This window comes from Meriones unguiculatus, chromosome 4, assembly GCF_030254825.1.
Source record: "Meriones unguiculatus strain TT.TT164.6M chromosome 4, Bangor_MerUng_6.1, whole genome shotgun sequence".
Classification (NCBI taxonomy): domain Eukaryota; kingdom Metazoa; phylum Chordata; class Mammalia; order Rodentia; family Muridae; genus Meriones; species Meriones unguiculatus.
In genome coordinates, this window is record NC_083352.1 from 77,927,720 (window position 1) to 77,941,681 (window position 13,962).

Consider the following 13,962-nt stretch of genomic DNA (forward strand, 5'->3'; position numbering starts at 1 on the left):
TCCCAAGTGCCGGGGTCACAGAAGTGTGCCACTACAGCTGGTAGTGGGCATTCTTTAACGTCTCCCTGGTTTTTCTAGACCGTGGGATCTCTCCTCTTTGACTCCTGTTGCAGATTCGTTGGTGGGCTTATGCTTGTGGCTCTCATCTCTCTTCAGCCTTTCGAGGGTGGGCCGCTTACTCATTCTCTCTACACCCTGTTGCCTGCGATGACCCATGTATATTTAAATAGATGTGCAAATCAAACACTTACTGATAGCACATCAGGAATATATGTTAAACAGTCCCCGAGTTTCTGTTATTTTCCCTTTTGTTACAGATGGGAGCTGCTGGGTGTAGTGCTGCATTCTTTTAATCTAACCCAGCACCTCTGAAAGTGAGGCCGGCCAGATACCTGAGTTTAAGGTCAACTTGCTCTACATGGTATGTTCCAGGCCAGCCCCCGCTGTCAAGTGAGACTTTGGCTTAGGTCCCCTGCTACGCTCACTCCCATTAAAAGAAGGGGTGGGGCTCTGGGTTTAAGCAATGGAGTCTATCCCGGCAGTGTTTCTAATGCTGTAGTGGTCACCTTGATTTCTGAGCAGTTCTTGAGTGTTTTAAACATGGGCTCTTACTGTATTCTGGGCTAGAAGTTACTTTGTAGCTGCTCTTAGACTCACTGCCACCTCTTGGGTTAGCAAATTCCATGGTGCCTTCCCATTCTGAGGTCTGTGTTTTGTTCAGACAGGCCTTCTCTATGTACCCTTGGCTGTCCTGGACTCACTTTGTAGACCGGGCTGGCCTCCAACTCACAGAGGTCTGCCTGCCTCTGCCTCTCTGAGTGCTGGGAGGACTACAGGCTTTCGCCACCATGACCGTACAGGGTTGAGGACCTTCTGCTCCTTCTGCCTCTATCTCCTGAGAGCTGTTATTGCAGGACATGCACTAACACACTCAGTTTGCGGGGTTTGAGGGATCAAATCCAGGGCCTCCCTAATGTTAGGTAAGCTTTCTGTTAGCTGACCTAGATCTCCAACCCTTCACTCTTTGATATCCATAGGAATCATTTTTCAGGATGTTTCAACTTGGATTCATCGTTTCTTCTTCCTAGTTTGACCCAGTTCATGTGACGTGTTTAGGGCTGGACTTACTTTTTTGAGCTCCTTGTTGGGAGTTGCTGTTAACTTTCTTACTTGGTTAAGATGAAGGGTTTCCTGTTTCACTTGGTAAAGGGATAGTACTTGGGGACAAAAAAATTTTTTTGGCTTTTTTTCTTTCTTTGCAATTAAGGCATTCTGCTTTATTTAAAAAAAGGCTGAAAATTTTGAGGGGAATAGAAGAGGTCGGTAAATAGATTTAAATATTATACTGTTGTCTTAAGTTCCTAAAAACTTTGTGAAACTATAAGTAAGTTAGTGAATGGCATCAGAAGAATGTTTAAAATAGCAGTGAGTTCTGCAGCATGCTTAAGAGTCTGAAAGGTCTTGGAACTGAGGTGTCTGGTCGGTTGGGGGGTCTGCATCCCTCTTGGCAAGGGTTCTGGGCTGGGGTGTAGCTTGACGGCAGAGCACCTGCCTTTCATGCTGGGGGTTCCAGATGTGTTTCCTAGCACTGCAAAGCAAGACAGAACAAGGAAACGAGGAGCGTGGTTGTGCAAGGAAAAACCTTGTTTTTCCTTCCTAGAGTGTTGGGGGGTAACCCAGGGCTTTAGCACTCACAAAAGTGCTATGCCACACGTCATACCATATCCCTGCTGGTGTTCTTAGGTTGCAAGGAAAAGTGTGTTTACTGTTGTATCAGCTTTTTATAGTAAACGTCAAGATTCCAAGACAAACCAATAGCATCAATAAACTACCTTAAATGCATCTAAAAACATAACGTCAAAAACACTTTTAATAACAATCTTTAAGTGGACGTGGAGAAAATGGAAGTGTGTCTGTAAACTGGTAAACTGTTAGATGGTCACTGGTGTCTCACTTGGCAGCCTGAGGTATTATTGCCTGGTTTACAGCTGAGAACCGAGCTCACGGTCGGCAGGCAGGCAGGCAGGACAGTTGAGCTTGCTAGGATGTCAGCATCCTGGACTGTTAATCTTTGTATTATAGGAATCCTTTTAGACCAAAGGGGGTGACGGTTTAGCTTTTTTTTTTTTTTTCCTCCTTGAGCTAGGGTTTCTCTGTGTAGCATTGGCTGTCCTGAACTTTGCCGATGAGAACTCACAGAGATCTGCCTCCCTCAGCTTTGAGTGTTGGGATTAAAGGCTATCACTGCCCAGGGAGTGACATTTTAAAAGATGGATTTTTAAAAACTTTTTAAAATGCTAACCATTTTGGAATAGCTTTTATGAAAATTAGAAGTTTCTTGAAGTTAAAGATCCAATTTTAGTTTTTCCTTAGAATTAAGTGGTGGTTGAAGTTATTCAAGATTTTTTTTTTTTGGTCTTTTTTAGCCTTTTAATTTTGTTGTGAGTCTTAGTGACTTAAATAAGTTGATTAAAATTGGGGTTTATCATATATAGGTTTGTTTGAGACAGGGCCACTATGTAGCTCTGGCTGTCCTGGAACTCATTCTGTAGACCAGGCCGGCTCCCAACCCAGAGATCTGCCTGCCTCTGCCTCCCAAGTGCAGGGATTAAAGGCCTGCACCACCATCTTGGGTCTAGGTGCTCTTAATATTAACCCCTTAAGCCATCTCTCCACTCCTGATCTATTTTTCTTACAATGATGATAGTGTGTGGAAATCTTTAAAAAACTTTCTTCCTTTCGCTCACAATTTTTTTCTTTCTTTTCAAAGCTTTTTGTTGCTATTATATTAATACCAAGGATCAATAAATTAAAACAAAAATATAGCATAAAAATGACATGGAATTGAGTGCTGGCTTGTTTTGAGGTCCAGCAGATCAGAGCTCTGAGGACACAGAGAAACCGATCCCTGATGCTGACCTCCAGCAGGAAACAGAAGCAGCTTTGAGAGAATGCTTGGTGTCTGTTTTCAGAGATGAGCCCATCTGGGCCACATTGAAACTCAGAATGCAGAGCTACAAACCATAGCAGGGAAGAGAAGAATAAAACAATCGCTAATCCACAAGACAAGGTAGGAGAGCATATGGGAAACATGTGGCAGGCTGGGGCCTCCTCGGCAGGGGTCCCTTCTTACTCCTGCCCTGGCCTTGTCTCAGCTTTGCTATTTGGGAAGAGCCAGGAACTAGCAGTGGGTGGTTTCCAGGGAGTAGCAGGATGTAGGCTCCAATAGGCTGGTTGAAGACCTTTCCTGTAGCCAGTGCTTGCTTAGCTGCTCTGGCCTCCCTCCTGGTCCCCACACTTTGTGTGCTTTAATTATGGCCCCAAAGCCCAAGAGCACTGCACTGCCTGCATGTGCCAGAGAAGCGTCAAGAGGCCTCTGTGAAAAGGTGAAAGTTTTTAATTGAGTCAAAATGAAAGTCCTGACCACAGTAAGAGCAGATCTTGCATCTGGCAATTGAATTGGTGAAGGAGATGAAAATCCACACCATGCTTGTGACCTTATAGAACACCAATCTCACGGCCACAGTGTGGGACAGGTGCTTGGGGCAGGTGGGGAGGCCCTGAGCCTGGGGGTGGAGGACATACCCCGTGACCTGGCGCGTGGCCATAGGAGCAGGCCAGGGGCCTCTCATATGCAGGTTGGGACCACAGAACCTGAAAGCCACTGCAGAGGTGGCAGCAGCCCAGACATTGGCTGTATTTTATGAACAGTGGCAGAAGTTGGCCAAAGAGCAAGAATGCTACCCTCCAAGGCCTGTCTTCATTTCCATGAAAGTAGGCCTAAGGGAGAGTACATGGAGACCATCCCACTTGGCTGTCATAACAGTGTGACTGATGATTGCTGTCAGTCTCACTGTGTCTAGTTTATAATGGAACTCTGTCCTAGGTGTGTGTGAACACGAACCAACCAGGATCTGCAGTGCTTGGCCCTGTCCCCAGTGGTGATGAGGAGGAGGTGTCTTGTGAGCCTGACCTGCTTTTCATCCCTTTCTCAACGATACTGCTGCTGGCTTGGCCTTGTGAGAACTGTCCGGTTTGCAGTGTGCCGATGCTGGTCACAGCCGGTCCTGGGTGATCTTTTTGTGGCTAGCTACTGAAATTGGCCCAGGCTAGGCTCCTGAATAACACGTTGTGTTTGCCTTGGGGACATAGTAGAAGCTTTGGTGAGCTTGATGCCTGAGGCTGTTGTATACACTGTTGTGGGTGGAAATGGAGAAGACAGGTTTTTTTCCAAGACAAGGTTTCTCTTCCAAGACAAGGTTTCTCTGTATAACCCTGCAACTTGCTCTGTATACCAGGCTGGCCTCAAGCTTAGAGATCGTCCTGCCTCTGCCTCCTGAGTGCTGGGATTAAAGGGTTCAACGCCATTGGCGGCATGTTTTGTGTTCTTGAACCTGTCTGAACCTAGAATCCATGCAGTCTTTACATACTAACTAAACTAAGCAATAAAACTCTGCTTTTATATTTGAGCTGGGACTTTGTAACTTTGCACTCTAAGGACTGCCTGCAAATTCATACTGTCATAACTCATACATTATCTAGACAATAAAAAATATATATACACACACACATCGAGATTAGAGAGTTGGCTCTGTGGTCAAGAACACTCGTTCTTTTAGAAGGCCCACATTTTGGCCAACAACTGTCTGTAACTCCAGTCCCAGGGGATCTGATGCCCTTTTCTGACCTGTGGGTACACGATAAACAGATCTACATGCAGGCAGAACACACATACACATGAAATAATCTAGCTGGGTGTACTGCCACATGCCTTTTATCCCAGCACTTGGGAGGCAGAGGCAGGCAGATCTCTGTGAGTTTGAGGCTAGCCTGGTCTACAGAGCAAGTTTCAGGACAGCCAGGACTACGCAGAAAAACCCTGTCTCACAAAACAAAAACAAAAAAGGGGGGGGGTGAAGTATGTACAGCAAGCAATATATATTCTCACTGAAAACAACTGAAATTTTTCTGAAATTAAAGTTTTAAAAATAAAATTAGATCCAATTAAGAATTTAAGATTACGTATTTTAGACTTCTGTAATGGAACAGAACCATTTGGGCACTGACAATGTCATATGTATACTCACAAAGCACATTCCCATTATACACAAGAATAAAGTCTTTTTAAAAACCCAAGAGGGCTAGAGAGATGGCTGAGTGGTTAAGAGCCTGTAGACTCCCACCACCCACGTGCTGGCTCATAGTCACTTGTAACTTCATTTCTAAGGCTCTGACCTCAGGGCACCGGGCATAAATGTGGAGCACACACATACATATAGGCAAAACACTCATACACATAATAAAGTGAATCTAAAAAACCAACCAACCAAAGCTAAGGAATTGATACCGTAGAGAGGCGACTGGAGGGAGCGGAGAAGTGCAGCTTGGTAGCGCACTCACAGTGCAACACAAACGCCCAAGGGGGATCAGAGTTGCAGCCAGACGCGGGAACTGCCTACCCTGCTCTTGTTTTGAAAGTGCTTTGGGGTAAGAGGTTCAGAAATCAACAAACACATACAACAAATTCTTTGGTCGGATAGAAACCCTTCCTGTGAGATGTAAGAGGGTAAGGGTCGTGGAGGAGCCTTGCTTGTGAGTAGTCCAAAGGCTTCGGCTGTGGTGACCCCAGGGGGAAACTGCTTCATTCTGACTTCAAATTACTTTAAAAGATTGAAGGAAATCAGGACATGAAAATAAAAATTAAACAAATGTGTAAGTATAGGAGATATGAGCAAGAACCAATAGAAATAGCAAACAATCCTTCCAAGACTGAAGATCTTAATTACCCGAGACCTGCAAGTATTTTATTATATTTGAACAAATGACAAATTTTTTTAGGGGTAGGAGGCCATAAATGTGGCAGGGAACCAGTGAAATGGAGGGTAAGTTAGAAGAAATGGAGTTCAGCATGGTGGGGTGGTGAGGTGGGGGAGGGGAAAGGGAATGAGAGATGACAAGATGGTCAGAGACTTCTGGGGATAAAGTAATGTCTATTGTAAAAGCTGAACCTTTTTGTTTTGAGGCAGGGTCTCACTGTGTAGCCTGGCTGGCTTCAGACTCACAGGGATGGGATGCCTCTGCCTCTGCCTCCTGCATGTTTGCTCAAAGGTGTGAGCCCTGATGCCTGGCTGAAGCTGAGGCTTTACTGAGAGGTGATGGCCGAGTGCCCATAGGCAGATGCTAGTTCACAATTCAGAAGCCCCGTGAGTAACACCAAGGGAAAGGAAGTCTGCACTTGACATAGGGAAGCTATAGAAATTGAAGACAAACGTCCTAGGATACGCAGAGGTTAGATGGGCTTATCTTCTGAAGACGCTGCATTGTGGGTGACTTCAGTGGCAGCAGTGGAAGACAAAATACGATGACTCCAAAAGTGGTAAAATGGCCTCAGCATGCAGAACAGAAAGAACCGTTAGAATGAGCTTCCATTTCAATGAAAACATCCCACAAGAAGAAAGAATTTTTAGCAAACAAAACCAGAGTGTGTCACTGGAAAGAATTCTGAAGGATCAACAGTGGGCAGAGGGAGTATCAGATTGGAGAAGGAGCAAGAATATCAAAAGCTGGATGGTGGTGCCGCACGCCTTTAATCCCAGGCAGCAGGTGGATCTCTGCGTTCAAGGCCAGCCTGGTCTACAGAGTGAGTTCTGGGACTCTGGGGCTACAGAGGGAAGCCCTGTTTTGAAAAAACAAAACAAAACATTAGTTGCTGTTTCGGAGGAGACAGATTTGAACTCTAGCTTCCGAAAAACAGCTCACAACTGCCTGTAACTATGGTTCCAGGGAAATCTTGACACTGTCTTCTGGCTGCTGTGCACACCAGGCATACACAGGTGTGCACACACGTTTATATGCAGGTAAAACAAATAAAATAAAGTCACTCAGAATGAGGCCAGCAACATGGCTGAACAGGTAAAGGCACTTAACCATCAGCCCTGGTGATGTGAGGGCCCTGGGGCTGCTTGATGGAAGGAGAAAATAAAGCTTTGCAATTTGTTTTCTGACTTATACATATGCACAGTGGCACATCCCTACCCCTACACTAAATAAATAAATAAAAAAAAATGTAAAAGCAAAAGTCGGAACTGAATAATGAAGGTGTTACCATTACCATAACAGTTTCCAGAATGAAAAGGAAGAACAAGGGTTGGGGAAGATTGACAGTTTATAAAGAGTACAGCCACCAGCAGACGCTGGACATCACTGATGTTCATGTTGGGCACAGGATCTAAAGTGGAGATGCTTTAGAAAGCAGCAAGGCTCCTAAATGTTGCTAAGTCTGATGGCGTTAGCACATTTAACCATCTCTGGTATAAATGATTATGTAGCAGCTATGAAGATACTGTTTGTTTTCAGTACTGAGAATTTTGTTTTTTGAGACAGGGTTTCTCTGGGTAGTCTTGGCTGTTGTGGACTCACTTTGTAGACCAGGCTAGCCTCAGACTCACAAGAGATCCACCCGCTTCTGCCTCCGGAGTGCTGGGATTACAGGTGCCTGCCACCGCACCTGGTGCCGGCACTGAGAAATAGAGGCTTGGGAAGTTGCTCAGTGGTTCAGAGGGCTGGCTGCTCTTGCAGAGAACCTTACTGGCTGGATCACACTTGCCAGTAACCCATTTTCAGGGGCTCTGGTGGCCTGTTCTATTCAGGCACCCTCACAATAAATAGGTGCTGATAAATCCACACAGAAACTGTGAGCGTGGGGCACGCATGCGCACACACACGCGCACACACATACACACACAGAGGAAATCTTTAAAATAGGTTGAAATAGAAAGGTCGAGGGGTACTTTGCTAAGATGTTGAGAACGCCATGGCATGGTTTGTTAGACTGCTGTGTGGGTAGGTGGGTGGTTACGTACTTAGGGTTCTTTGAGAATGTGGAGACCCAGTAATCTCTGCAGTACCTCTGGGCTGCAGCCCAGCCCAGCAGGCTCTTGGCGTTTTCTCACTCTCTGCTGACTTTGTGCTGTCCTCGCAGGCAGCCTGTCCAATTCCTTCTTTTTCTGTAGGTGCTCTGTGCTGCCAGTGCCCGTGAGGATGGGCAGTGAAGGACATTGTCACCAAGACGAGGCATTTGCTTACTGGCCTAATGTCCTTGTTGTCCCTCTTGCCTAATTTTTCTGACCCAGTTTTCCTGGAACTCTTTGTACACCAGGCTGGCCTGGAGTTCACAGTGATCCGCCTTCCTCTGCCTTCTGTGTGTGGGGACTAAAGGTGTGCGCCACCACTGCCAGGCTGAAGAACTGGACTTTTAATTTGCTTTCATCTTAGTTTACATGTAACTTCATGTGGCTGCTGGCCCCCACTCGGGAGGACACCTTCCCAGGGGGTCACGCCCTGGGTTGTTTCTCTACTGAGGACTCTGCCTTGGACGCTGGTCTTTGTTGTCCTCAGCATGCCCACTTCCTCAGATGCATACACTCTGAGGAGCCACACCCTTTTGTAACCCCTTCAGGAGCTGGAGGTCTGATGGGCTGTCCTTGCGAATTGTCAGTTCAGCTCACTTTTCCCTTTTCTCATGGTTGTGGGATCAATCCAGGGACCCAGACTGAAGGGATTAATGAAAGCTCAGAGGTCACTGGCTGAGTCAGCCCCCTTGTTTATAATAAAGACACACCTGGGTACAGTCCTGGGCTCTGCAGTTTCTGGGAAAGGTGGGGGGACACAGTTACCAACCGGAGCTCGGTAAATGGCCGCAGAGGAAGACTGCTCGGGAACTTGCTTCTTGGAGAAACACAGATCAAGCCAGTGAGGTGCTAGAGCCCTATAAAGCATGCCCTCTCCTCAAGCCCAGCTGCAACCTCCTCCGCAACCCAGAGCACTTTCCCTTAAAGGCTGTCACACTCCCGAATAGCTTCTGATGAAATTAGGCTGCTGGTGGGGTGGCATTTGTCTCCCGTTAGACAAAAAAGAATTTTTATTCTTTGAGAACTGCACACTTGCTTGCCCGTGTATGTATGAAATTTAGTCATATCTCTTCCTTTTTCCCTTCCTTTAGTTTTTAAGAAAGGGTTTCACCATGTAGCCCTAGTGTAAAATTAATTGTAGCAGTTTTCCACGTGCCTGTTTGAGCTCCCAAATAATGAGACGAAAGCCTGTTATATTATTTAAAGCCTTAAGCACCACAGCTTGGCAGATTCTCAGCCACATGCTGGGTTACCTGCCATCTCGCCTCACCCTGGCTGCTCCTGCTCCATCTTTGTTCTCCTGGAGACTCATGGCTACATCCTCATGGCCCTCCTCCTCCTCAACTTTCTCTTCTCTCCACCTGGGACCCTCCCACTGGGCTCTCCTGCCTGCTCTAGGCTGTTGAGCCCTTTATTAACTAATCAGAGATGATGGAGAACACAACATTGAGACAGGAGTTTCTTCAATAGCAGTGACAGGATCTGTTAGCATTTACAGTCAACAATGGAATATACAGAGACACACCTTCCTATAATGTGAATGACCTTTCCACCTGTCTGGCCTAGACTCGCTCAAGGGGGTCTGCTTGCCTTTGCCTCCCAAGTGATTATATTAAAGGCTCTGCTTCCTTAAAAAGCACATCAAGTGACTTTAGGACAAATGAATCTTGAAGCCAACAATAGATGAAAAAATTATCTTAGTTTTTTTGTTGTGATTTCAGTTGAGTCTGCATGGCTTTGACATAGCCCTGCATATGTACAATAAGAACATTTATTTGTTTCCCCTTGCTGGGAAGTTTAAAAGGTGAGCTTAAGAAGTAATAATGAGGTTTCAGAAATAAGGACATGGTATTTTAGGTGGATGCCTGTGATTATGGAAGAAAGATAATTTGATCATTTCAGCTCTCTTATCTCACATGTATACAGGCTTATCTAAGAGAAAAGAATGCAGCATAGGCTTTCCTTTGTGCTAACTGTTGGTGGGGCTGTGGTTTTCCATGCAAAGCCGCCTGTGATCCCAGCACTGGGAGGCAGAGGCAGGTGAATCACTGAGTTTGGGAGAGCCTGGTCTACAAAGTGACTCTAGGATAGCCAAGGCTACACAGAGAAACCTTGTCTCAAAAAACAAAAACAAAAGCTAAAAATTGTTTAAAATTAGAATCTATGTAGGTTGAAAGGGATAATGTTAACAGGCATACTTCCGTACTTTATAGGAAGTCAGCTTTTTGGAGTGTTTTAGATTTTACCTCAGACCTTCTTGTGTCTCCCCTGTGACATGTTGGTGGAATGTCTGTGTGGCGCTCTTTTGTTTTTGCTTCAAAATTAACCTCAGCAAAGTAGTATCATAAAAATTTCCGCTTTGGCTGGGCTCCAAGTGTTGGCTTTTCTGCCTTAAACTATTGACACTGTGTAGCACCTGAGGGTTTTCTTTTTTCCTGGTTTTGTTTTGTTTGTTTGTTTTCGAGACAGGGTTTCTCTCTGTATCCCTGGCTGTCCCGGAACTCACTCTGTAGACCAGGTTGGCTTGGAACTCAGAGATCCACCTGCCTCTTCCTTAGAATGGGATTAAAAGGCGTGTGCCGCCATCACCCAGCAATTTCTGAGTTTATTCTGTTCAGTTAGCCTCTCCTCTGCTCCCACTCACCCGTTCTACTTCTGTCTCTGGATTTAAGCCTTGTGAATCCCCCGTGGGAATAGTCTCACACAGCGCGTGTCCTTTTGTGTTGATTTATTCCTGAGGTTCCTCTGTGTTACAGTGTGAGTAATGTCTCAGGTACTTTTCTGCTGCTGTGAAGAAAGCACCGAGGCAGCTCAGAAAAGAAAGCATTTAATTTGGGGCTTAACGGTTCCAGAGGTATGAAGTCGGTGACATCATGGCAGGGGGCGTGGCAGCAGGCAGGGGGCGTGGCAGCAGGCGAGGAGTGTGGTGACAGTCAGGCGTGAATACGCATGCATTCTTGGTGCTGGAGCGTTAGCTGAGAATTTGCATTTCACCCGCAGGCACGAGGCAGACAGAGATGGAGCATATTGGGAATGGCTTGGACTTTTGGAATGTCAAAGCCCACCTCAGTGACATCTCCTCCAACAAGGCCACACCTCCTAAACCTTCCCAAACAGTTCTATCCACTGAGGACCAAGTATCCAAATATAAGAGCCTGTGGGGGTCATTCTCATTCAACCCATTACAAATGAAAATCTTTTTTTTTTTTTTTTTTTTTTTTTTGAGACAGGGTAATTAGCCCAAACAGGCCTTGAATTGATGACATTGAACTTCTGCCTCGTAGCAGTGGGACATAGGTGTGTACAGGTACTGGGGTTGGATCCCTGGCCTTCACTCGAGCCAGTCAAGCACTCCAGCTACTGAGCCACACCTCCAGCCCATGGTCCTTGTGAAGACTGAATAATGTTCCTAACGTAGATAGTTCACGTTTTGTTAATTCACATATTGGTACCTTTGGAGTGTTGCCACTGTTACACTGTTTAGAAAGCCATGGATGTGTGAGTACAGTCATGTTTCAGTTCCAGAAGTGGAATGGCTGAATTACATAGTTCTCTTCATTTATTTCTTTTTTTAAAGAAATTATTATCCGCAACAGCAGTGCAGCAGTTTCAAGGGTTCTGATCCTCACCACATCTTTCCCAGCAGTTACTATTTTATGTTTTCTGTTTGAAATTTGCTGAGCCTTCTTGCTGGTACCACAGTACCCAACACTGTCTGTGAAGAGAATAGGGTGTGGTGTTACGAGGAGTCCCAGGTGCCGCCTGGCGCCCTGCAGCCTGTCTCCCAGGGAGAAGCAGCTTCACCCAGCCTCAGGAGCGCCACCTGCTCCTCCTGCTGGTGCACGCAGGGAGAGACAGACATCGGTTGCTTCCCTGTGCATTGGGTCATGCAGTGTGGCTGCTTTTCCTGGAGGCGGGTCGCTGTCACGGCCTGGCTGCTGCCTGGGTTTAGCTGGGGTGTGATGATGTTAATCTAATTTTATGGAAATGGCTTGCCATGGGAAGTTAAGCATGTACCTCTTCTTAAAGGAAAGGAGTTTGGGCAAATCTGAAACTGTAAGTGAGGTGGGCTGGGATGAATCCCTGGCATCCATCCAGAGAGAATGAGCCACGTTCACCCACATTCTCTTTTCTTGTGTTTTTCTTGTGCAGAAGTGATGGCCCAAGTAGCGATGTCCACAATGCCTGCCGAAGATGAGGAGTCCTCAGAGAGCAGGATGGTGGTGACGTTCCTCATGTCTGCCCTGGAGTCCATGGTGAGACGGTGCAGTTTTGCCGGTGTCCTGTTCAGAGTTTCCATGAACCACTAATGAAACTAATTAATTACTATTACTTAAATTGAAAGTAGTTATTTGTTATGTATATAGTGTTCTGCCTGCATATGTGCCTGCATGCTGGAAGATCTCTCCAGCTCCCATCATTCCTTTTTTTTTTTTTAAAGCAGTGTTGAGGGTTGAATGTAGGGCCTTGCCTATGCTAGGCCAGCACTGTACCACTGAGTTGTAGCCCTAGACCTGTTTGTTTGTTTGTTTAATTGAGGCCACCTGAACTTGCACTTTCTGATGTTTTTTTTTTTTTTCTCAGTCTCTCCAGAATGCTAGCATTACAGTAGACAAGCCCTCCACCAGCTGAGCTGTACTCTCCCAGTCTAGGGTTTGACTTTCTCGTCATATTTTACTACCGTCTTTCAGACCATTGTCCTGGGACTTGAGCCAGGCCACGGCTCTGGTGCTGTGCTCTACTTCTCCACATCCTCAGCCCTCAAGTTCTTAAAAGTCCTTAATCTCATTGGAGGGGCTTATTGAAGTCAATCAGAATCTGAGTTAAGAGTCCTTGCATTTTGGAAACTGAGGCAGAAGGAGCTTGTGTTCTAGCATAGTTTGGGCTATTTAATGAGAACCTGTCTCAATTTCCAAGAAAAGCTGCAAAGAAGCAAAAAACGTAGGAGTGGAATGGCATAGTGACCATTAGGAGGGGCTTCAGGCCTCCTCAGGAAGGTGCTGTCCTCCCGAGGCCGTTGCACCGAGCGTCACATCCCTGTATCTAGACTCACTGTCCTTCCCAGTGTAGCTCGAGCCCCCTTCCCCCACAGGTCTTCCTGCAGCAGCCTCACAAAGGTCTGCAGCTTGTTTCTTGAGGAACCTGACCTTAAACCCACAACAAGGAGTTTCTGCTTTTATTCTTCCTGTAAATTGTTGTTGTTTTGTTTTTCCTGTTTAGAACTAGGTATAAAGTCTACATATACTTAATTTAAAGATATAAGTGTTTCTTGAATCCTGGTTATATATTAAGGTGGTTTTAAGTGTTAGATTTTTAGATTTGTCTAGAAAGAAATGATGCTTTTAAATAGACATATAACATTGGCTGTTTTTATTTCAGTGTAAGGAGCTGGCCAAGTCCAAGGCTGAGGTCGCCTGCATCGCCGTGTATGAGACAGACGTGTTTGTTGTTGGAACTGAGAGAGGACGTGCTTTTGTCAATACCAGAAAAGATTTCCAAAAAGATTTTGTAAAATATTGTAAGTGGATTGTTTTTATCTTTTGTAGTTTGTAAATTTTAAATATAATTATTTTTAGATAAGGCATCTCAAACTTTTTAAGAGTGAGTGAGTGATACCAGAAGAAGACAAAAGCTGTTCTGACGTACTTACAGGACGTTTATTTATAGGAGTGGTTCTGGACTAGTCACTGATGGTCAGACAGAAGGACGTGTAAAGAGGGTCCTGTAAGGTGTCTAGGGGCCTGCTGAGTGTGTTCTCTGCAAGAGCTGGCTTTGAAAACCTAATGACCAGGGGCTGTGATCCCTTAAGCCCTTAAAGAATACACCCATCATTCTGGCTGTACTTCCCTTAGTGGGTGTTAAAGTGGGGTGGGGGGGTGCGGCAGAATTAAACACTATGTTTTTACTTCAGAGGCCATATTAAGGAGCTGGTCCACAGGGCTCCATGGGCTTGAGAGGAACTTCTGTCTCCTCTAGCCTTCCTTTTAGCAGTTGTTCTGTCTGTGTGAGGAAAGTCAAAGGCCTTCCTTACTTGACCAGGGCTGGGCTTGAA

At 45.6% G+C, this 13,962-nt stretch overlaps 1 protein-coding gene across 9 annotated transcripts in view; it reads left to right on the forward strand.

Annotated features, from left to right (window-relative positions):
• Gtf2i (general transcription factor IIi) overlaps positions 1-13,962 on the forward strand; it is an 82,441-nt gene that overhangs the window by 7,004 nt on the left and 61,475 nt on the right. For 8 of the 9 annotated variants that reach the window (XM_021646662.2, XM_021646667.2, XM_021646665.2 and 5 more), the window contains exons 2-3: positions 12,063-12,166; positions 13,290-13,428. In XM_021646662.2, the coding sequence (XP_021502337.1) occupies positions 12,068-12,166; positions 13,290-13,428 (238 nt within the window). In that variant the 5' untranslated portion in view covers positions 12,063-12,067. The remainder of the gene's footprint in view (positions 1-12,062; positions 12,167-13,289; positions 13,429-13,962) is intronic. The other variant, XM_060382244.1, reaches the window with a different exon arrangement.